The sequence below is a fragment of the Carassius gibelio genome, chromosome A11 (genome assembly GCF_023724105.1).
Source record: "Carassius gibelio isolate Cgi1373 ecotype wild population from Czech Republic chromosome A11, carGib1.2-hapl.c, whole genome shotgun sequence".
Lineage (NCBI taxonomy): Eukaryota > Metazoa > Chordata > Actinopteri > Cypriniformes > Cyprinidae > Carassius > Carassius gibelio.
In genome coordinates this window covers 4,922,746-4,947,421 of record NC_068381.1, presented here as the reverse complement: position 1 = coordinate 4,947,421, position 24,676 = coordinate 4,922,746, and the positions used below count along the sequence as shown (strand labels likewise).

At 36.5% G+C, this 24,676-nt stretch overlaps 1 protein-coding gene across 2 annotated transcripts; it reads right to left on the bottom strand.

Moving 5' to 3' along the window:
- On the bottom strand, positions 1–24,297 carry LOC128022099 (solute carrier family 41 member 1). 2 transcript variants are annotated; one of them, XM_052609339.1, is made up of 12 exons: positions 24,082–24,271; positions 22,441–22,602; positions 21,892–22,364; positions 17,574–17,681; positions 10,867–10,938; positions 8,723–8,867; positions 7,161–7,307; positions 5,189–5,336; positions 4,970–5,049; positions 4,732–4,866; positions 4,459–4,607; positions 1–3,470 (listed from the first exon to the last, which is right to left on the bottom strand). In XM_052609339.1, exons 3-12 carry the CDS (start codon positions 22,354–22,356, stop codon positions 3,285–3,287), a joined length of 1,635 nt encoding a protein of 544 aa, XP_052465299.1. In that variant the 5' UTR covers positions 22,357–22,364; positions 22,441–22,602; positions 24,082–24,271; the 3' UTR covers positions 1–3,284. The 2 variants fall into 2 exon arrangements, with proteins under 2 accessions (XP_052465299.1, XP_052465298.1); XM_052609338.1 differs by having other exon boundaries at positions 21,892–22,602; positions 24,082–24,297.
- Between the last annotated feature and the right edge of the window lie 379 nt (positions 24,298–24,676).

Below are 24,676 nucleotides of genomic sequence, written 5' to 3'. Positions count from 1 at the left end.
TGAAATAATATAATCTTTTATTTCCAGCAATTTACAAGTACCTCTGTTAGGTCCCCATAACAGTGTCAGACTGACGCAGCGGCAGGGCAGAAACTGATGGGGAACAAATCAAAGCACTCAGATAACCACTTACCATCACTAGCTGTACACATTTGGGTAATCTGGTAAATTTGTTTTAGTCTTGCTTAAGAGGCGGTGGGATCTGACCCTCATGGCCAATTTAACTCAGGGAAGGTTACGTTTGCTTGTAGGATGTTATACACAGATTACTGATTAGAGGGAACATGTGACAGACTAGACAACCCACAAGTAAATATTAATTTATTCTAAAACTCATGGGGATCTCGGTGGCTTTGCTTTGGATGACTTTACCACAATACATCTGCCTGGAAGAACAACGGATGGGATGATTTGTGTACACAAATCAATCAAATACAATATGAAAATTAATTAAAAAAAAAAAAAATCAGATCAGAAGACCTATAAACCTATGTGTTGAGCCTTGTTTGTGATTTGTTAAGGCATATTACATGCTCAATTCAACGAACCAGATCGATGTGAGGTTTTGCTGGATATTAGGCACCAAAAAACTTTCATTTATTTGTTAAGAAAGAAAGAAAATGACTAATAAACGTACAGTAAACATCGCTACTGGTCCAATGCAAAGAAGAAGAAAAAAAATGCAACAAAATGAAAAATAAACATTTATAGAATAAATATATTATTTACAAATAGCTTTGTCGCATCTATAGAAATAAATAAACAAAGCCTCCCGTCCCCTGAAGAAATATTCACACCTATAGAGAGCTGTCATGGTACAATGGCAGCACCGGTCAGCTGCACAGTAATATTCGTGATGGTTGAATGCATAATTGTGGTATAAACATATCTGCGTGTGCGTAAAACACATTGGAGCCGCATGCTCTCGTTGCACAAGTGCGAACTCTTGTGGTAAAGTCTGACATTACAGTACATCTTGTGCACAGTGATCTATTGTGACATGAAATGTGCTTGCAACAAACATAAGACACTAGAACTCGCCTTAACACACTTGTACAGTTAAAAAAAACAACAACAGACATTTAAGAACAGAAAACAAAAGTTTACAGTAAAAATAAAGGGGTGTGAAGTATTTTATGTTATGTGCCCCGCACAAATTCCACTACTCTGCTGATGACGTGAGATGTGCGCGAATGGAGCGATGTTTCTAAACAGCCCTTTAGCAGTTGCATGCTAGCATTAACATACTGCGATAAATAGAGGTCAGTTGCTTTATAAGGCCTGGCTAGTCATTAAAATTAGTTTACTGACAGCCACTGATTAGGGATTTTTTTTAATGGCTGAGAACTGAGGTAGCTACAGACTAGCTGCTAGCCATCCTGTTAGCCCTTCAAGTGTTTCTGAGTGGCATTAATCTCATAAAAACATTCAAAAGGAAACCATTTCTCTCCTCTTCCAGTAGGAAAGAAACTACATTTAAAATCAAGCATGGCTTCAAATCATTCAGAGAGCTGGTTCAAGGTTTTTTTTTTTTTTTTTTTTTTTTTTTTTGCTATAGCATGCAGAGGTGTAGATGTCAAAATAGCCCTTTTTTTCAATTATCATTATTATTTATTTTTTGCATCATTCTACAGATATGCTTCGGTCCTTTTATAAAAAGTCTTTTAAGGCAGAGCGTTTCGTGTTTCTTTAGTTTGATCTAATTGAAATCACCAATTGACCTTTCGCTAAGCTTTGCATTAAAAAACATTCCTGAACAAAAAAGCTTGGATAATTTGGTGAGGGTTTACTTTGAAACAATTTTCACTCAGAAACTGCTAGTAAAGTTTTGCAAAGTCAAAAGACTGAAATAGTATTTTCAGGTAAAATATGCTCCAGTAATCTTTTATTTTACAACTTCATTTACAGTGAAAAATCATTTTACAGTGTATTGTGCAAACGTATATCCATAAGTTAACTGAGCTGTGAAAGGGGCATTTTCTCTTTTTAATTGATTGTGGTAAGTATTTTTTTGCCTTGAGTTTGCAGTGTCTGCATTTTTCTTTCAAGGAAAACGGCAGATAAAATGCTTTGCAATGCATGCTTCCTTCATCTCACATGAGAATAATTTCCCTTTTATTTTGGGCACTTTGTGAGCACTTTTAACTAATAAATCATAGAAACTCCAGTTCTGTCCCTTGACGTGCTCTGTAAAACTTTTATCAGGTTTAGCAACAGTATCCAAGGGAGGCAGAGCTTAGCAAAGGGTCAACTGTAGAAATACTCTATATAATAGAATAATAAATTCATTGGGATTTGGAAAGCCTTTAAGAGTGCATTGTCAAATATGATTTCTGTTTTGATTAAAAGGTTCTGACAGCCATTTTTTTGTAGAATTCACAGCCCTTTTAAAATAACCACTTTGTTGACCATCACTACAAATCGATTAACTGCCCCAGTATTGTGAGTCCACTGAAGAGATTTTGGAGAGTAACAGACGTGGACGGCCTCATGTGCAATATTACAGGCCTTTGACTGGGTGAGACTTTTGCCCACGTAACAGAAATGTATACGCAAATGAGGCAAAGTCTGATATTTTACCCTTTAGGTGCCGAGCGTAAACAACCCATGAGCCTTTTTCATCGCATTGCACAATTTGAGAATTTCAATGAAACAGTAAAGCATTTTGGGCTACTATCCCTCTCAGTAACCATAAGCACAGCTATTAAAGCAAATTTAGATCCTGAAAACATAGCATTGCTTGTTAAATTAGGCGATCTCTACTGTATATGCATGTTTTATCATCAAAAGGTCCCCTTTGAGATTCAGTCTCTACTATAAGACATACAGTAAGTGACTCTTTTAATCTTTAGCCTGAAATGTTATTTAGGTCACTCTGTGATGGTCCAAATAGTTTATTTTGTTTTTAGTTGGCAAAGGCTGTGAGTACCGCCCTCAAAACACATCATTTATATCACTATTTTGTAGCACTTGCTGATGTAGCATTCTGTGTTCCTTTGCCTCTCGTGAAATATTTCAAGTTTAGGTTGATGTCATCTTTACATGCAGCCAATGCGACAGGCCATAAAATTGGGCCGAACATCCCCATTGAAAAATAATGAGGATTGTTGTTCTCCCTGTAGCTAAACAACCATGAAATTACATATCAATACCAAAGCAATAATGTCATCCATATAATCATGGTAGCCAATGCAGCCATAACAATATAGATAATATTTCTCTATGTGGCATTATAAATAAAGACATTTGTGTTGCTTGGACAGAGTCAAAGGAAGCAGCGTGGATCAATCACCCACATCTGTGTCCCTATCTCCAATCAGCCACAGGATGTGGAAACACAGAGCCAGGAAGCCCGTCCCCAGCAGGTCTCCCAGGGCAGTCAAGTAGGGAATGGAGAAGTTGTCAGGATTCATCCCTCGATGCCACATCCAGTTAACCATCCAGTCTGCAAGGTACAGCAGGATCACAACCTAGACCGGAAGAGAATGTGTCAACATGATGGAAATGGACGGAAATCACCAGGATGCAAAAATAGAAAGTTAGGATATTTTGTGTATATGTGTGCACATATGCAAGTATTATATTTGACCCTGGAGCACAAAATTAGTCTTAAGTCAATGGTGTATAATTGTAATAGCCAAATATACATTGTATGGGTCAGAATTACTGATTTTTCTTTTGTGCCAAAATACATTACGATATTAAGTAGGGATTATATTCCATGAAGATATTTTGTACATTAAATACTGTATATATATTAAAACTTAATTTTTGATTAGTAATATGCATTGCTAAGAACTTAATTTGAACAACTTTAAAGAGATTTTTTTTTAAATTAATAATAATAAATAAATACATTTTGTGTTTGATTTACAATAAAAACAGTAATACTGTCATTAAAATTTAAATAACAGTTTTCTATAATAAAATATTTTTCATTTATTCCTGTGATTTTCAGCATCATTACACGAGTCTTTAGTGTCACATGATCTACATAAATCATTCTAATAAGCTGATTTGCTGCTCAAGAAACATTTATTTTAAGTGTTGAAAACAAGCTTAATGTTTTTCAGGAGACTGTTATTTTTCCCAGAATTCTTTGGGGAAAAAAAATGTAAAAAGAACAGAATATATTTAAAATAAATATATTTTGTAACATAAATGATTTTTTTTGCTGTCCTAGCTGAATAAAACGATATAATTTTAAAATCTTTCTGACCCTAAATGTTTGAACTGATGCATTTGTAAAGTGTATAAACATCTTGCATTATAGCAATGAGAAAGTTATGTTCCAATGCAAAAAAATAAAAATAAATAAATAACCAAAAAATTATATTTTCCTTTTGAATTTGTGAAACATGACCCAGATACTTTTTCCATAAAATTCACTCAAACATCCCACATGAAGGCCAGAAACACTATTAAACATTTATTTTAAACCTAGATGCTAAGGTATACCTGAAGCAGAGCCGCGGCCAGATAAAATGCAATGAAGAGGGAGGTGAGAGTGGTGTGTCCACCCTGCATAGAGTTAATAGTGTACAGGAAGACCAGATGACCAGGAGCGACCAGGAGGAAGAGCACTCTGGCAGAACGTGAGTTGAGAGCTGAGGAGAGAGTAAATGTACTGTTACAGAAGTCATTAAGACACAATACAGGCAAATACGCTACTAGCAATATTTAGTGAAGTCTTTGCAAAACCTTGGGCAGCTGGTTGTTCATATCACTCACCTGAGCCAAAGAACGAGCTCCAGGGAGTTGGACATTTCTGCGGGGCTGGGCTGGGCTCTGCTATGGGCAAGGCGTTCATGTGCAGGTATGTGGAGATTCGACTGGCTTGAACCGCCACCAAATTGCCGCCCACACCTGCAGCAGGGCAAAGCAAACAATTCATGCAATGATCTCTGGTGTGTCATAGTAAGGGCTAGTAAACACACCCGATAAAACATAAGGTGATAAGAAGTCTCACCGTTGATGACAGGAGTGAACACCGCCATTCCAGCAAAGTTAGGGTTAGATACTGTCTTATCCAGAATAAGGCCTCCAACACTGTTTCAAAAGAAGTTCAATCTCATTTTAACCACACAAAGATACTGCATCTGTGGTGTCAGATAAATGATTGACATATGGGTGTCAGCCCAAGTGAGTGATCCATCCGTCATAAAGAGGAATGAGGAAATGTTCCTACCTGCTGATGGCCATGGCGATAATGACCGGCTCCCACCCTGAGTAGAGCACTTCCCGGGTGGAAGGTGTCCGCCGGGCGATGAGGACCCAGAAGGGTGTCAGGGCGACAAAGAAGGCACAAACCAACGGGTTGGCATAGTCATTGTATTCTGTAAAAAAAAAAGACATGTATTGACATATTCAATAAATGTTCACATCTCCATATGTTTATAAATTATACATATACACCTTTATGTAATACATATATGTAATGTATAATAAATTAATATATGTTATATGTATTATAAATATGGATATAATATATAAATATATGTTACTGTAAAATCATCATACACATAATTATACGTACACACATAATTTATAATGGTTTACACACACACACACACACACACATATATATATATATATATATAGAGAGAGAGAGAGATACATGAACTTTTTTAAAAATTGAATGCCTTTTAAAACTTTTGAATGGAAATATTATTATTATTACACTTAAAAAAATAAGACAGGAAAAATAATACACTATAATTCTGTAGTCATTATAAAATAATGGTCATAAAATATGAATCTCTACTCTACTCGAGATTGAATTGTCATGAATAACATGTTTAATGCAAGACTTGTGGAATTCAACACCAGTTCAGTTAGTTTCCAAACCAAAGCTGGCTGAGAAATAACAATTACACAATATTCTTTTGGGTACAATTTTGTCTAAGATGGAAGCTTGGTTAAGCTACTATTTTCACTTTGGCCGTTTTACATTTTTACATCCAGACGGTTTGGTCTGTGAGGTTTGATAAGACATAAACATGGAATCAGTCTTTACCATAAATGTTTCCTTATGCACACTCTCACTTCAGTACTGTTCACCACACATCAAAACACCAAGGTGTTACTGAACGCTCAACTAGAATTGCAATCTAAACTAGAATATCTAAACTTCAACTTTATGTTGTTACTTTATGTGGTCTAAAGGGAAAGACAGGTGCACCAAAGAAACTCACAAAGCAGGTGGCGTTCACAAGCCCCGACATGCCCCAACAAGCTCCACTACGCTCTAACGTGACTCAGCATGATGACTTATGGAAATCTTATCTGACTGAATGTATTACTCATGAAAATCAAAAGTATACAAAAACCACGATAACCCGAAGGACAAAAAGTTTAACTGTTCAGTTTTTCTATTTGAATACATTTTAAAATGTAATTTATTCCTTCTGATGCAAAGAAGAATTTTCAGCATCATAACTCCAGTCTTCGGTTTCACATGAGCCTTCAGAAATCATGTTGATTTGCTGCTGTTATTTCTGGATCATCAAGCAAGTGCTGAGATGCCATTTATTTTCTCCCTGACTGTTCCTCTGCAGAGGAAGTTTTCTGATACAGAAGGTGGCATAACCTGGCTACCGTATTTTCCGGACTATAAGTCACACTTTTTTTCATAGTTTGGCTGGTCCTGCGACTTATAGTCAGGTGCGACTTATTTATCAAAATTTATTGGACATGAACTAAGAGAAATGAACTAAGAGACATGAACCAAGAGAAAACATTACCATCTCCAGCCACGAGAGGGCGCTCTATGCTGCTCAGTGCTCCTGTAGTCTACACTGAAGACATAGAGCGCCCTCTTGCAGCTGGAGACTGTAATGGTTTCTCCTCGTTCTAAATAAATGCGACTTATAGTCCAGTGCGACTTATATATGTTTTTTTCCTCATCATGACGTATTTTTGGACTGATGCGACTTATACTCAGGTGCGACTTATAGTCCGAAAAATACGGTAATTAAAGAAGATGATGACTTCTGATATCTTCAGTTAGGAAATACAAACACAAGTTCACAAGTTATCGGCTAAAATGTATGTGAATCTACAAAATTTCTTTGCCTGCTCATATATCTGCCTGACAGTAGATATCCATTTACGCCAGTGTTCCCTGAGAGCCCAGTCATAAAACTGAAGCATCCACTCACCGAGCTCCTTATACAGGCCCGTACTGATGCCAGCCAACAGCGCCAGGGTGATCAGGTCACCGAGGCTGGCTGCAATGGGGGTGGCCACATTGTCTGGGTTGATGCCAACCTTCCTGGATGCAATGATGACTCCAATCATGATAAGACCTGGGCGGAAGAGAAGAGGAAAGATTTGTCAAGTTAGCGATGAAATGGTGGAATTAACACAGGAGATTGTGAGTTGTGAATAGACATTCTTCTGTTTTGATACCTCCTGTTTGGAGGATATATTTCCACTCTAGTGCTGAAATGAGACTTCAGAGCTGCTTTGTTTTTCCAGGTTCAAAAACAAGCATTAGCTGCTACTCGCCTCAGCTAGTACGATTCTTTTTAGGTTGTCATTACGCTTTAAACTCTACATGCTTTATTCAACAGAAAACGTTTTAAAAGTAACACTATAACACAATACATATTGCGAGTACACATTGTAGAAACTGGAGATGCCACAGTTCAATACGTGCTTGTGAATTGTGTTTTAATATTTTCTGTGCATTTTTTTCTCCAAAACGGGATCTGTTTGTGTTCCTGTGAGTCTACTACGGTTTGGGATGAGCAGACGTCTTCCTGCTTATAACGCTCTTCTGAAAAAGCATCTTGGCTTGTAATAATTTGCAATGAGAAGCATTTCTAAAACCTGTTGTCCAACAAAAGAGAACATCATAACATGCTTTTACTCCACAACATCAGTCGAACGTGAGCCGATGTGGCTTCTTGTCACCGAATGGGGCAGAAATAAATTCTATACTGTAAAAAAGGCAATGTCGATTGGCAATGGATTATAAAGATACTTAATTATTATAAAAAATATACCAGAGATGGCTTGAAAAACACTGATAAACCTTATATTGTCACAGTCAGGTGTTTATTGTCTTCATGTTTCAACATTCTCTCTTCTCTTTATTTAGTCACAGCGATAGTGATGCCTTTGTCCATATTAAGGATTTCCTGAAGGATTTGTGGCTAGAAGGGATACAGCTACGGCCAGAAGTGACGCAAGTTTAGCAAAATCTAGTTCTCTAGTTGTCTTGTTTTTTAAAAGATTTTGGCTCAAAAGAATTTGCTACGACATAGACTCACTAGTTGTCTTCTTTACTGTTCATTTAATATATGTTATTTTCTCTTTCACTTTTTTCCCGTCCATCTGGTGAGATTTTATGTCACTTCCAGCCATAGCTATATCCCTTCTAGTTACAACAGCTTCAGGAAATCTCATCAATTCATCCTAATTTGGGTAAAATAGGAAAAATAATACTTATTTCAAAATAAAATAGTAGACATAGAATAATATAAGTTTTTTTCTCTAGTATACAGATGTGTACAGCAGTTTAAAAAACAATTGAGGAATGTATTGAACCACGGGCTAACTATATTGTTATATCCCTATATCCCTAAAGGTATATACACATCTAAATAACCTTTTTCGATGGTTAAGAACCTTTTGTATAAGATTTTGTGAAAGATTCTTTATGGAACCATCAATGGCAATTAAGAACCTTTATTTTTGACCTTTATTCTTTACTCACCTAGCAGCAAAGAAGCGATGAATGCAGTGGCCACGCTGCTGGCACAGAGCAGGACGGCATGGCCCATCTTAAAATTACCCTCTGGAATCCAGCCAAAAATGACTGCAGCGATGGAAGCCAGGAAGCCGACTACTGTGGCCTGAACCTGAAATCAGAAGGGACACGATGAACTCAGACCCCTCTCACCTTCCTGAAGTTCAAAGTCTTCATGTCAAGTTTACTTTGTTCTCTTTCATCATTAGTGTTATTATTGGGTTTTGGGGTCATTTCCAAGAAACAGATCACCCAATTATTACATAACTGTTTAGTCAAGAATGCAATCTGGAAATGTCAAACCTCACATGATATGTGACATTGTAGCAATGACTTTGCACCCAAATCTGACAAATCTTTAGGAGATGAAATCTGATCTGTTTCTTCTGAAACTGCTGACTCGTTCATTAATTCAATATTCACTACATAGTCAATGTTATATACATCTCACTACATAAGGAACGATTATGAAAAATATGCATTTGAACAGCTTCAGTCAAAACTACATACTGCATATGGCGTAAACTATTAAAGGGACAATAAGTAACTTTTTAGGTATTTTATTATCTAAAATCAATATTTTTATTCATAAATATGCCCTCAATGGTGTACAAATACCTATGCCAATGTTTAAACTAATCCTTGTAAATGAAGAATTTATTATCTTTATATACATGGGACGGGTAGGTCGACGGAGGCTTCCATGTAGTTCCGCCATCTTGCAAAACTATAATAGCAGAGAGGGACAAAAAGTACTAAGCCAAGGCGTTTCCACAGCGCGTTTTCGGTCAGAGCCAGAAACACAGGTGCAGAGCAGTGAGAGGCGCTTGAAACTGCACCGGCAAGTTTAAAAGTCTGGATTGCATTCTTATTATGGACCATACATATGCCGCGCCACAGGAGAAGAAAACATCGTCGCCAAAACAGTCAAAAATAGAACGTAAAAGGAAACGTGACCGTAGATTACAGAAAACAAGAGTTAATGTCGGGGAAGCTTTTTCTAGGTGGAAAGAGCTAATGCTGGATAAAGATTTCAAAAGAGACGCTGAAGTGGCCAGTTTTCTTCTCGACAGGTAAGTCAGTGTTACAATCTATATTATAATTTTTTTTTATATCTAACAATGCATATAATTCAGAAAATATAACGAATAAATTAGACATAACTACTAATTACAATATTTCATGTTTTCCACAGTCAGTAATTCATACTGTAACATTCGTTTGTTAGTTGTCATGTTGCAGTTTGTTTGAAATAACACACCTGTTCACCTGAAGGAAAACTCGATGAAGTGCTATTAGAAGACATCCTGTCAAAGCTTTTTGGTACATATCGCCTACCGTAGATGCAACGCGCATTTGAAAAAGCGAGGCGCTGGAGAGCAAAATAAGTTTGAATGCAAAATACAATTTCACCACTAGATGGGAGTAATTCCTACTTAGTGTCCCTTTAAAGATCTATTTCTGTAAATTAAACAAAGATGAAACTAAATAAAATGTAAATATTAAAAAAATATTTAACTTCAATATTAAAATGAATGTTGCCTTGAATTCTATCTGAAATTAGCAAGGAAATTCAATTAAAGCTTAAGAGAAATATATATAAAAAAACTAATTAATGACTAATGACTAAAAAAGTAAACTAAAATGAAAATGAAAATGAAAACAGAACAAATCTAATTCAATGTCTTACTAAATGTAAAAAACATATATAAGTCGCACTGGACTATAAGTCGCATTTATTTAGAACCAAGCACAAACATTACCGTCTCCAGCCGCAAGAGGGCGCTCTATGTCTTCAGTGGTATGCTACAGGAGCACTGAGCAGCATAGAGCGCCCCCTCGTGGCTGTAGACTGTAATGTTTTCTATTGGTTCATTTCTCTTGGTTTATGTTAAATGTTTTGATGAATAAGTCGAACCTAACTATAAGTCGCAGGATCAGCCTAACTATGAAAAAAAGTGCGACGTATAGTCCAAAAAATACGGTATTTACTTGATTCACAGTCAGATTGGCCAAAAAATCCACTGCTTGCCGGAACAAAGCCTTTGTGAACTGAAGAGTTTGCATGCACATTAGACAAACAGGATTGATATTTTTAGAAGGTCTCCAACCTGAATTAGTGCGAGGTTTCCCATGATCATTTTCCACATATCCTTCGCCGTATCCATTTGTCCAATATTAGCCTGGTGAGAGGGGGAGGAGAGAACACAGGAAGTCCATTTACAAATGCTCCCATTATAGATTGACCACAGCACACTTTCCTCAGAGCGAGCAACACTGATCTCGCTTAAGATGCTGTTTTACTTGTTATTGTATTTCTGATCGCTCAGAAAAGCTGCATGATTTGAGGAGTCCTTCACAGTGCGACTGGTGCAGGAAGGGTTGCGTGCTAATGCTGAATACTTCAAGCAGACAAAAGCCTAATAATATCATAGTTCTACATTTCATGATCCAATCAAATCTCAATGGATAAAACAAAGCTCCTTCCTACATTATTTCCCACTGGATATTCTGTTTCACGCTGAACTACACGAAGCACACTGCAAGAGCCATTAAGAACCACATAACATCTAATAGTGCTAATAGGATCATCATTAAACAGTGATCTTTCTATGAAAAGGAAACAATGAAACATATATGGCAGGAAACATACATTTTGCTGTTGCTCAGGCGCCTTCGGCCCAGCTTTCACTAGAACAAACAGTGGTCAGTTTACAAGACAAAAGAGGGTTTGATTAGCTGGACAGATGCATCTTATCTTCCTCTCCCTACTTATCTCATCTCTCTCAGTACAGACACTAATGTCAAGTGGCTCCAGCTCTACAGAGGCTCTCTGTATCATGGGACAAGGCCTGTCCTGACCTGGACACACTCAGACGGGCCAAAACTACCTGAATATTTTTCTGTTACAAAACAGAAAACTCCTATGAAAACAAACGTTTTTTTTGGCTATTAGCCCTGAGGTCATCGATATGGTAGCATCCTTATAAAATTTGATGTAAAAACAGATTATGAATTACTGCAATGGAATACTAGCAAACTACCAACTGAATACTTTACTGTAGGGTTGTTATAGTTAACTATCCCTAAAATGTAAACCGAATGTTAAATAAAATAATAAATCAAATTTTAAAAACCAAATTCTATTTCAGCTAGTTGCCAAAGCAAAACTTTGCATTTTCAATTAGCTTTACTGATCTTTTATAATGGATTTGAATGTCTCTTCTGTACACCAAGGATGCATTTGTTTTATCAAAACTACAGTAACAATTTATATATATATATATATATATATATATATATATATATATATATATATATATATATATATATATATATATATATATATATGCATGCAATATATACAGTATATTTTAGCTACATATACCTATCTGGGAATTTCATGCATGCAAAAAAAATAAATGCATTTGACAAAATAAAAAAAATAAGTATTGCAGATTGCAGAAGATATTTAAAAATAAACAGTCCAAAAATGTCCTCATTCAATTTTAAATACATCAATGTATGAAAATGTACACTTTGGCCTACAGTTTCTTAAATGCAAATCTTGTACAGCAGCCCAACACACAAAAGTGAAGGAACCAGTGCTCTTTGCTAAATGAGACAGGAAACAGAATGGCCTGAGTTTACGTGTGCAGAATGCATTTCACAGAGGCTGACAGCCCAGCAGTCTCTTTTAGACATTCAGTGCACCTCACTGTAGCCTTTCATTATGTTTCAAAAGAGCTGCAGCACTTCTGAGCTTCCTGTGAACTCAACACTTCACTGCTCTAAAAACTCAATTACACACTGCATGACAAAATAAACTCGATTTTTTACATATTCTGAAGAAAATGGGAGCTCTGCTTACTGGTACAAAAGTCGCTGCCACAATGCAAGAGTGTTGTCGGATGTTTCTTTTTCTATTGCTAAGGTTTTCTGGGTGGTTTTCACACATTTCTATGCAGTTGCTATTCAGCTGTTCTGGATGGGTGCTAGGTGGTTACTTCTTGGCTTAAAACAGCCCAAAGCTGTACTAATTTCTTTCATTTAAAGGTACATTGCAACCTCTTTTATAATCAGTATTTTATTCTTTTCTATTAAAATTCTAGACACATTTACAATTTAGAGACATGTTTTAAATTTAGTTTAAATAACACATTTTCTTACCACATTGTCACCACACTGTTTGTTTGCATAACTCTCACAAAACTGTGTTTAATCAATCAATCAATCATTAAATGAATAAATAATTAAATATTAGGTCAATTACTCTTGTTCAAAGGAGTCTGAGGTATTTTTACTGAAAAACCAAGACAAAACACCGCATTTTCTGCACTGTAAATAATTTTTGCTATGTTTTATTTCCCTACAGCGTTTTTTTTCTTTTTGCATAAAACTTAAATTAATTCATATTATAATTCATAATATATTTTCATTTTACAATAATCACACACACACACACACACACACACACAGTGTTTTATTTTAATTAAAAAAATATTATTAAAAATATTAATAATAAACAAAAGTGTTTTAGATATTTTAACAGGAAAACACTGAAATTTGGTGCCGTATAACTATTTTATGGGATGTTTATGGTTTATCTGATCACTTATAAAAGAGTATAACTCAATAAGCTGCACGATTTCGGGCAGGATGCATAACATGCTGAAGTTTGCAATAACACTAGTGATAAAACAGCCAATTAAAGCCTCAATAACTGATTCTGCATTTTAGATTGTAAATTATTGATAATATGTCTGTTGCTCCCTCTTTCATGTTTGTTTGTTTGAATGGATGTTATTTTATTAATATAATAATAAAAAGTTAATCACAAAAAAAAAAAAAATGATTCTGCATGTCTACAAATCCTTGTCGTCCATTCAGTGTTCACCATGCAGGAGGAAAAACAACACTTCTTTCTTTTTTCCTGCAATCTAATTTTCTGTTCTGAAACTACAATAACAGCAAATTAGCAACGCTACTATGTTACAAATATCCTGTGCAACAGGATGAAGGAAAAAGCAGGCAGGAGAGGCCGTTAGTGGGGCAGTCGTTGCCTATGTTTCAGTGAAGTAAATGTATGTGTGTGTATGTGCGCACAGGGCCTTCATGAGGCAAAAGGAAGGAGCTCTTGAGTCAGTGCCAACTGCCTGCTGCTCGCTGAGGTGACCCCACTCCGGCGGTCACAGTGACTCTTCCGCACTGTGTCCTGCCTTGTGTAGCTCTCTCACACACATGGCGTGAGACGGAAACAGAGCTGGCTGGGCTACTTCCACTGCTCATGTAAGATTCAAAAAATAATTCAGAATACTGTCATTGTTTACTCACCCTCATGGCTTAATTTCTTCCACTGAACACAAAGTAATGGGACAGTCATTCCTTTCCAGAGAATTACAATGAGTAGCATCAGAATTTGAGTCAGGGAGTTGAACCTTTTTTATGGCAAAGTGTTCTTGTTTTTGTTTTGTTTTTTGCATATAGTTCAGTAAATAATAAATAAATATATTATACATCTAAATGTAATATCCATCTTTTTTTTTTTTTGCTTCGAGAACATTCATCTTGTTTGGAGGATATTTAGATACTATTTACTGAAAAACAAGACAAAATAATGTGTTTTTGCAGTGCTAATACTGTATATCCTTTCTTTTTGTTGCCCCAAAGTTTTTTTTTTTTTTTTTTTTTTTGTAGTGTAACTATTATTTGTTCACAAATGAGATATGGTTAATAGGCTTTGCCAGAGGGAAAGAGAAATAGTGAATAGCATTGGGGTAATGCATTACAAGTCATGTGAGATATGTACGTAATCAGATTACTTTTTTAAATAACTTGTAAATTTAAATAAATTCACAATAAAAAGTTACTCTTTCAAATAAGTAACGCAAGTTTCTTTGTTTTCCATTTTAATTCACTGATGCCTCTCCTGCCCCCACGTTGAGAGATATTGGGAGTGAGGTGCAAGGCAAAAGCACTTTGGGTTTTTACATTTGCCAAAAATAAAACAAATGATGTTTTTTTTATGTCAAAAATAAATAAGTTCACCCAGCTCAGGTGACAAAAAGCAACAGAAAAGTAGTGTTGGTGCTTTCGCATTTTTTATTTTTTTTTTTTGCTCAGTATCAGCCTTTATAAAATAATACAAGACTGGAAATATATGTGGATACTATAAGTTAATTACATTTTATTTTTATTTTTTTCATTTTTGAGTGAACTATTCCCTCAACAGGCTATCACTTACTGATAAGTGGGGGTCCGAGTAATGTTGATAAGCTCTATGCAAATCGATCTATGCAAAACACAACGGTGGTCACACACACAACACTTCTACAAACTGATAAACCGTGCATTTCTGAAGCAGAGATGGGAGGAACCTCTGGCAGAGGCAGTGGCTCGAGCCACGTAGCTTTATTTCTAGTTTTTCGTCCACAAACTCAGATAAAATCACGCATGGCACAAAGCCAGATTATGTGCTTTGTGCTGTAGAAACATGATACATGTTTATGTGACCATTAACATTTTGACAAACAAGTGCTTAATAGGATCAAGGGCTAACACCCTCTTAATATTACTGGAACACTGAATAGCAGGTGGTTAGTCACCTTCCTGGAATTGTGGAATGACACAAGAAAACAACACTATTATTTCATAATTAATGACATAATGTTTTAAAATAGCTAGAATCTGAAACAAAATCAGATTATTAAAAAAAATGTAACATTCGATGTTTACATCGTATTTTACAGCATATAAAGGAAAAGGTTCTTTCCACCGAAGGAAATATTTGAATTAAATATTCAAAGATCTTTAATTTAATAGTTAAAATGAACTATACAAAAACTTGGGTATGGTAAGAGTTTTTAATGTTTTTGAAAGAAGTCTTTTCTGTTCAACATGGCTGCAAAATGACTTTTTGTTCGATTTAATGCATTCTTGCTGAAAAATAAAAATACAAAATAAAATAAAAATAAAAATAACTCTTACTGCCCCACATTTTTCGTGGCATGTTTGTGGCCATGCTTAAAAAGTAAATTTGAGCAAATATCCACATTTAAAATGTACAGTATTTCTCTTTCCAGAAAATGGGCCAAAATACTGATGACATTATACAGTCTCTTAAGCTTTGTCCAAATAAAAAGAGAAAGCTACTTTTCATTGAGTAGCAGCAGCATTTTTGCAAATCAGAGCTATTTTAAAAAAGGATAAGCACTTTGATATGTTCTGCCTCAAGTTCCTTTTAGAATAGGATATACAAAGGACAGAAAATTTGTCAAACCATATGATGGGCTATTCAGGAAAACTTGAAATTGCATCATGTGACCCCTTTAAAACAATAATACAGGGCCGAAATGACATGAAGGTGAGCGAATGATGACAAAATTAAACTTTGGAATGACTAATTATGGTTACTTTAAATCACTGCACTCAAATTTAATGAAAAACAATGCCACCTGACAGCATTGCTCCTAGATTTAACCAGCTAACGTGGGCTGCTGAAGGATGTTTTATGATTAAACATATAATCTTGTGGTGGGAGCTCAGAGAGCCACAGCCCAGAAGAATGTCTGGCTTTGCCACAAAACTGGCACATCCATGTCTAGCCGCGACACTACATCGAGTGTACGGCCATGTGCTTAACAGGATTAAAATAATGTTAATTTGACCATAGTGTCCTACATGATGTCCTATTAAGATCTCAGAGAATGGACACATGGTTATTTTCCTACTTTTAACATAACTACAGCGAAGGACAATGAAGTGTTGTGAAAATTTTTCATAGCAGACAACTACTATTAACCTGTTATGTAGGTTTGTACAGACATACAGTTAAAAACAAACAAAAATTTTAAATGTTTTGAAGAACATGTACACTTTGGTTATATTTTAATGTTTTTTTTTTTAAAAATTTTATTTATTTGATCAAAAATGCAGTAAAACAGTCATTTTTGTAAAACCGTATTTCAGTTTAAAATACACATTTTCAATTTTAATATATTTTAAAAAGTAATCTATCCCTGTGATGCAAAGCTGAATTATCAGCATTTTTACTTTAGTCTTCAGAAATCATTCTGATATGCTGATTCTCAAGTAACATTTCTTATTATTATCAGTGTGGAAAACAGTTGCACTGCTTCATATATTTCATGTTTTTTTTTTTTTTTTGAACAGGAAGTACAGCATTTATTCGAAATAGAAAACTCTTGTAATACGTCACTTTAATTGAATTCAATTTAATGCATCCTTGACGAATAAAAGTTTTAGTTTCTTAAAATAACTGACCCTAATCTCTTGAACAGCAGTCTAAGTGTAAAATGTAAGTGGTGATTGCCTGTACAAAACGCATCGCCATGATGTTTTGGTCTTTTTTGTTTTTGTTTTTTGACAATTTTAGCATCTGTCTGTTAAAAATTGCAGCACACCTCTCATACACACCACACAGACAGCTCATCAATATATTCTTACCCCTGATATACCAATATTTTCCTTCAAATAAGAATATTAGTGCATTAGTTTCGACAGGAGGAATGACTCATCATCATATTTCCAGCGGGAGTAACATAAAACTTAAACACACCTCCCCACACTGCACAAAGCAAACATCCGTCACCATCCAGACAAAAGAAAAAGAAAACAATGCAATTGAAATTGCGTCATGAAATTCAGATGATGATTCAGTCTGATTTTAACAAACATGCTGGTGTTTGTTCAGTATTCCTTAATTTTTTTAAAGGTCCCATTTTATCAAGATTTATCTGTATCTTGAATCATGTCCATTGGAAAGCTCATGTGTTTGATACTATACTAAAGGACTTACTGCAGTAGACAGTCTGGATGCGAGGGTCATCTCCAAGTTCCCTTTCAGGCCCAGGAGAGCAGGCACCAGGATAAAGACTTCAGTCACCTCTGTGAATACCGTCCAGTGCTATTGAGAAAGAGACACTTTTTAATACAAACCCCAATGGAACATTAAAGCCAGACAACAGTCTAGAGCCCATCTATAAGCCTCATCTGTTACAAGTTACTAAAACTTAAAAAACTGAGAAAACCATGTTAAATAAAAACAAATACAAATTCTTTGCATACTAAAAAGTATTCTCATAGCTTCATAAAATTAAGGTTTGACCACTGATGTCAAATAGACTATTTTAACAATGTCCGTACTACCTTTCTGGACCTTGAACGTGGATGTTACCTTGCTGTCTATACAGGGTCAGAAAGCTCTTGGACTTCATTAAAAATATCTTAATTTGTGTTCCATAGATGACCAACGGAATGACATGAGGGTGAGTAATTAATGAGACAATTTTCATTTGTGAGTAAACTATCCCTTTTAAAACAACATGAATTGTGTTAAGATTGTGGATTATGATTCTGCCTGAAAACAATTGTGATATTTTGACCATATAAGAGAATTTTTGAGACAAAGTTGATATATAAAACCTCAAATTATATCTCCTGAGCTATGAAGGAGAGAAATCTCTGATAACATTGACCTTATCATCTGCCAATGTTACATTCAGGCCAGTTTTAGATCTATTGATGCCCTCGTCCATTTGAACCTTTTCCAAGCGTCCGACTTTAGATGTCTGAAGTTGATGACTCTGGTAGCTGGCAGGCTGTTTTTTTCCATTAGGCTGCAGTGCCTTAGAAGCAATGCAGCAGCAGACAGTATAGATCAATACATAGAAGGTGTGCTTATCTTTAGACTCATTCCCACTGGTGCCCAGCAATTACAGGCCTGACACTGACTAGCTAAATCAATTCTAGCATCTTGTCACCACATGAGGAGAGAGCGAGAAACACGGCGGGCACCTCTAACATAACGCTGAAGTAAAAGCGAATGGTAAACATAACACAAAAACACTAAATCTTCTACAAATAGCAGCAAAAAGCACTAGTTAAGGAGTTTGAGCGGTGCAGCTTCCAGTGGGCGGGTTTCAATGGCCGTTTCTTTTTCCTTGAGTCTTTGGCAGTGCAGGGGCCACTTTTAAAAAAGGACGAACATCAATTGGGAGCTGGCACCCGGCCACTTTGTCTTCGGTTCCCTTTGACTGAACCTCCTCTGCTCTGTCCATGTCCCTCCCCCAGTACGATGTTGTCTTCAGGGAACAGCACAGTCCTGGCTCTAAGGGTTCTGCGAACTCGACGCACAGCAGTGCAGGCATGCACCCGGAGGGAGGGAGGCTCGGATTGCAGGATTGTGTAATGTTGGCTGGCAACGCTCCTCGGTTCCAGCACCTTGGTCTCCAAGGCTCAGCATATAAGTTCACAGAGGAATTCTGAGGACGCTCTACCAACCTGGGTTGTGCTTAACACCGGTGAACCTGCAGTGGTCTATGTGGATGCTAAGAGTTTCTAGATAAACGTATTGATCACTCACCCTCATGTTGTTCCAAATCTACACTCTTTAAAATTAGATTCCAAAAGAGTGATTTAGTAGCGATGCCATAAAATAACCATTTTTGCTTTTCCAATGAGCCTTCCAGTGGACACTTCTTGAAAGAACCATTGTTTTTTAGTGTGAAGTACGTTTTAAAAATTTTAAAGGAACCTTTTCCACTATAAAGAACCTTTAGTGGTTCCATGGGTGTTATGATTTTTCATGGAACCATCTATGTCAATAAAGAACCTTTATTTTAAAGAGTGGAATACAACTGTGGAATACAAAATAATATATTTTGAAGAAGATTATTGTTAATTGACTTTTATTGACATTTCGTAAATACCTTCCTTCATGCTCTGCAGAAGAAAGAAACACCAGAGAGATGAAATATTAATGATGATTTTCATTTTTTGCGTAAGCTATTCCTTTAATAATCTGTAAACTGTCCGGAAAATGAGATAAGTGCTTACCCATCACTCAACCAATATTATTTCTATGTGGTTGCTAGTAAATTCCTATTGGTTGCTAGAGTATTGCGGGTGGTCACTTACTGGCTGAAAAAAAAAAAAAAACTACAACTTAGATCTAGATATGGTTAAGGTTCTTCAATTTAAGTCTGTGGGACATATATTGTTATTCTTCTCATTTAAATAGTAAAAACAACAAGCCACATAATCTTGAAGCACCATTTACAGTATACCGTAACAGTGCTGTTACTGTTAACAAAAACTATTAAAACCAAAATAAAGGATGGTAGATCTCCAGGAACAGGACAGGGCATTCCTGCCCTAAATAATTAACATTAGCAGGCTAAATAATCATTTCAGTGCAATTAAATAATCATTCATCAAGGAAAGTAGATGATTTAAGTCTGTTCGGCAAACAGAATGAGTCATTAGTTTGACACGAGGAGACAAAAGCACAATTTCGGCACCTGTTCCTGCCCAAGTTACTCTACAGGACATCTGACACAAATCTTGAAATCAGTCAGCTGCACTGGTGAGTAATAGAAGCCAATGATATGATCAAACATTAAATGGAACTACACAGAAACATATTATAAGATCTCAGCTCATGGAAGGTTAATAAAGGACAGGTTATGCTTGTCTGCATCGAATACTATCAAAATGAGATGACGGTGGATGTGTTAAACCCTAACTGGCTTCCTGTCAGGCCTTAATGTTTAGTCTGTTGTCCTTATGGTAAAAATAGTTTAGCACACATTCAGACTTTAGCGCAAACAGGTCTGACTAGAGGTTTTCTAGCACAATGCATTCCACATCAGCTGGGTAAAAGGCAAAATCACCAAGTCGGCTGAAAAACAAGTTTCCATGCCGGTTAAGACTACAAAGGGTGTGGAGCTCTGCATTATGTAGTGACGTTAAACCTCGTGGTTTTACAATGCTGAATAACAACTAGTGAATTCTCTTTCACAATAAGTTATAAAATGTCCCTATGCCAGTCCATAGGTCTACACCCTTTCCTCAAAAAACAACCATAACAAGTAATAAACAATCGGTCTTTGGATTGTAAACCTGATTTCTATCATTCACAGAGGAAATTGAGGAAGTGAGGTAAGTATTACACGAAAAACAAAACACCACCTCGGAGACTCTGGACCACCAATGTTTTTGCTAAAATCCAAGCAGTTAACCAGTTTTGGTTACCTGTTGGTGTCTACCGGAGTACAACGGGAAGACATGCGGTATGTCCATCTGTAGAATAACACTTTTTCAGAAGGTAGCGCAGATTATACACCTACACTCTTAAAGATAAAGGTTCTTTAGATGATTCAAATCTTCTTCACACTAATTAAAATGGTTCTTTTAAAAAAAAAAAATATTCACTGAAAGGTATTTGGGGAACCTAAATGGGATCTTCTATGACATTAGTGACTGAAAAAAATATATACTACCTGTCAGCTGGGATGTGCAACTTATTTTTAAACAGGCCTACTGTAAAACATACACAAACATGCAGGATTGAGTACACTGGAAGTCTCTATCTCTCTCTCTGTCTCTCTCTCTCTTTCTCTCTATCAATCTATCTCTTATTTCAGTGGCAATCTGTCACTGGTTGAAAATAGACCCTATTAGTTCACAAATCTGTAGATTTCCTCTACATGAAAATCAACACCATTACACTCTTTCACATGCTCTTAGGGACAAGGGAAACCCTTAGCATGGAACAGCATGTGTATGGAAAGAACCTGTTATCTGAACATCTACCATCTGAACACTGTCAGACATGCTCTGCTGCTCTTAGTATCAGGTATCATCTGAAAAACTCGACTGATGGCTTTCTGTAAACGGCATCACAAGCATGCAAAACCTCACAGTCACAACGAGTTTTACTACTGACATTTATATGGTTTATCCTTTAATAGAGTGCATCTTTACAAAATTTGATGAAAAATATGCTCATAAAAATAAAGGTTCTTTATTGGCATCTATGAAGAAACTTTAACATCCATCAAAACTTTTCATTACACAAAATGTTCTTAATAGAGGAAAAAGGTTCTAGGAATTATTAAAATGCTCTTCACACTTAAAAATGTTTCTGTTTCGGTTTACTGAAACATTGTAACCCTTTTGTAACCTTTATTTTTTAAGTGTACTAAAGTCTCTTTAGATAAAATTGAACTGTATTCCAGAACTTATTTACATATATTTCAATATTATGATTTTTTTTAATGTATTGATTTAACTCTATAATCCAAATTAACACCAAGGAATTGGTTTTCGCTTACCTGTACAATGTCCAGAACCATGCCAGCTGCAACTGTCCCAAACCCTGCCAGCAGGAAAGGGATCAAAACCTGGAGTCCAATAGAAAAGGATGTTTCCTTCAGAGGAGCCGGCGGCACCGGGCTTTGGTCCGTACTAGTGTCATCACTCTCGTTGCTTTGGCTGGCGTTCTCCAGGAGCGCGTCCTCTTCCCTCTGGCCCTTTGCGTTGGCCCGACAGTCGAGGACAACCATGTCCGGCCGTTCATTCTCTTGATCACTGTGGTCCGGTATGGAGGTCATTTCTGTGAGTTCGTACTCCCCAGGGGTCTGGGGCACCTCCTCAGGGCTGTCGGGTAATATAACCGGATGGACCGACCCGTTGGAGTGGTGGAACGCTGGCGGAGCCCCTTCCTTCTTCATCTCTATCCTTTCCGTCCCGGTGGACATGTCGGACAGTTTGTCTTGATCTTTCGACCAGAGTACCATGCGGAGGCCTTAGGATGTAAAATGTCAATCAAGAAGAAATTAAGAAGCTGGATGGTCTTACTTGAGTTTAGATCAGCTGTTCACCTGATCTCTGGAGTTTATCCCATTAAAGACGGCTGGTGCTGATGAATGAGTTTACAAGTCAAGGAAGAGAGGCAGGTGCGTTCCCCGACTCCAGGCTTGTGTAAGATCCTGCCTGAACTTGGGTAGCATGCAGATTATGTTCCCCATTCAAAGCGAATTATCCTTTAAGACATAACAACAGAAAGCCACATGTTAGTCTGTGTGCAAAGAAGAAATCCAAGTGAAATATTCTTCATAAAATTGACAGGCTTATGTCTCGCACGCACAAAATGTCACAAAAAGAATAAGAAAAAATAAGTTTTGAGGGTCCTAATGAACATCCACTGCTGGAGTCTCTGGGAGGCTTTTAACTAAAAGTTTCTGACCAGCTCTGGGCAGTTGGAGGGCTGGAGACATCTCACTTTACACCACGTGGTAAATTAGTTTTTGAAATGTATTTAAAGGTCTTTGGAGCCAGGGTAATGTTTCAACTCACTGAAACGCCTGAGTCTGATAAGGTCGACTTGTCACCTGCCAAAGGGAGCGACATATACTATTATAAGTTCTTAAATTATTCCATCTCATAAAAATCGACTTTCTTCAACTTCGTTCAAAAGTCATTGATATAATGCATCCATGTCAACCTACTAAACTGAAAACTTAGGTTTAATTATTGCCTTAATTTAAAAGAAATATGCAGATTGATCAGTTTTATTTAATGGCTTAATAGGATAATCGTGCTAAAACTCTAGAAAATTATAGAAAATTATAACGAGTTAATAGATTGTAAATTCAACGGATGGAAACAAATTATGAAATTTGTAAATTATAAAATAATGAAAACAACTGTATATAGATAGATAGATAGACAGATAGACAGATAGACAGATAGATAGATAGATAGATAGATAGATAGATTTTTCAGAGAAATGAAACCTCCACAAACGTCTTCTCGGATCGGCAGAAGGAAGAGAGCATACGAGCCAACAACAATTTGCTCATTACCTCCACACTGAAACAAAATCCCTACTTAGTAGTCCGATCAAAACCAGCGCAGCATGGGACGACGTAAATTAACACGGCTCGGTGCCGCTTCGCTTCACCAACACCTCGCTCGTACATCCTTCAGTAAAGAAAGTTTATTCCGTTCATTTAAGACTAATTTAAAACTTCATGCCAAATGAACATAGTGGCAAAACAGTACAAACTTTTAAGTACGTTCACTTTAAAAATCAAGGTCCTTCAGTGGTTCTGTCGAGCACTTTGAGTTCACCCAGAACCTTCCGAAATCCATTTCGGATGCACAAGGTACTTGAGTAGTTAGCTACATGGTTTCGTTAAATAAATAAAAAGTTTTTTTTTTTTTTTTTTTTTTTTTAAAACACATGTACATTATAAGATCAGTCATGTTGCCATACACTTTTCTGAAGATAAACTAGAAAAGTTCTTTGTGGAACTGTCAGATTCTCTTGGAGTGAAGTGTTTTAGTGTCAGAATGGAACCCTTCAATTTAAACTTGGATACACTTTAGTAAGGCTACTCAAGTGTCATTTATGTAATTGAAACAGAACTAATGCAGTATTCATGTATATTGCCAATAGAGAAAAAGTTCACAATATGGTATTAAAAGACCCAGGTAAATTAGTGACCTCTTGTGCCTACCTTGTAAAGAAGACACTAAAATGCTGAATGCGGACCTGCTGTCATTCTCCTGTCATTCATGCGGATCTCGTGCCCTTATCTACGGTTATGGAGACGGACCGTGATTAATCAGTAACCTCTCGACTGAGGCTGTCAACTCCGATCCGTTACATTGTTCCATTTGACACGAGCTCGATCCTGCGCATCTATATTACAGGAGGAAGTCGTTAGGAAGGCAGTGCTGACGAAAATTACGAATCCTACTATGAAGAACGCTGAGCTCATGAATATTAAAAGAGCAGGCACAGGCGTTGCTTGGTAACCATTCCGGAGCGTCGAGTGACAGCCACGCAACGTAATTAATATTCATGAACCCACAACCTTCGCTCTAGTAGGATCCGTTCCTTCGCGAACTGACTAGCGCACTCTTACCCAGTGTGTACTTTTCAGCCAATCAGAAAGCCGAGCGTCACGGCATATAATTAACAATCACGTAAGCCTTTGCTAAAGTAATATGTGTTCAATTACAAGCATCAGGAAACGCTGTTGATTTTATTTGAAAAATACCCTGGATAATCATTGAAAGTAAATGTTTATCTTCTTGAAACCGTTTCAG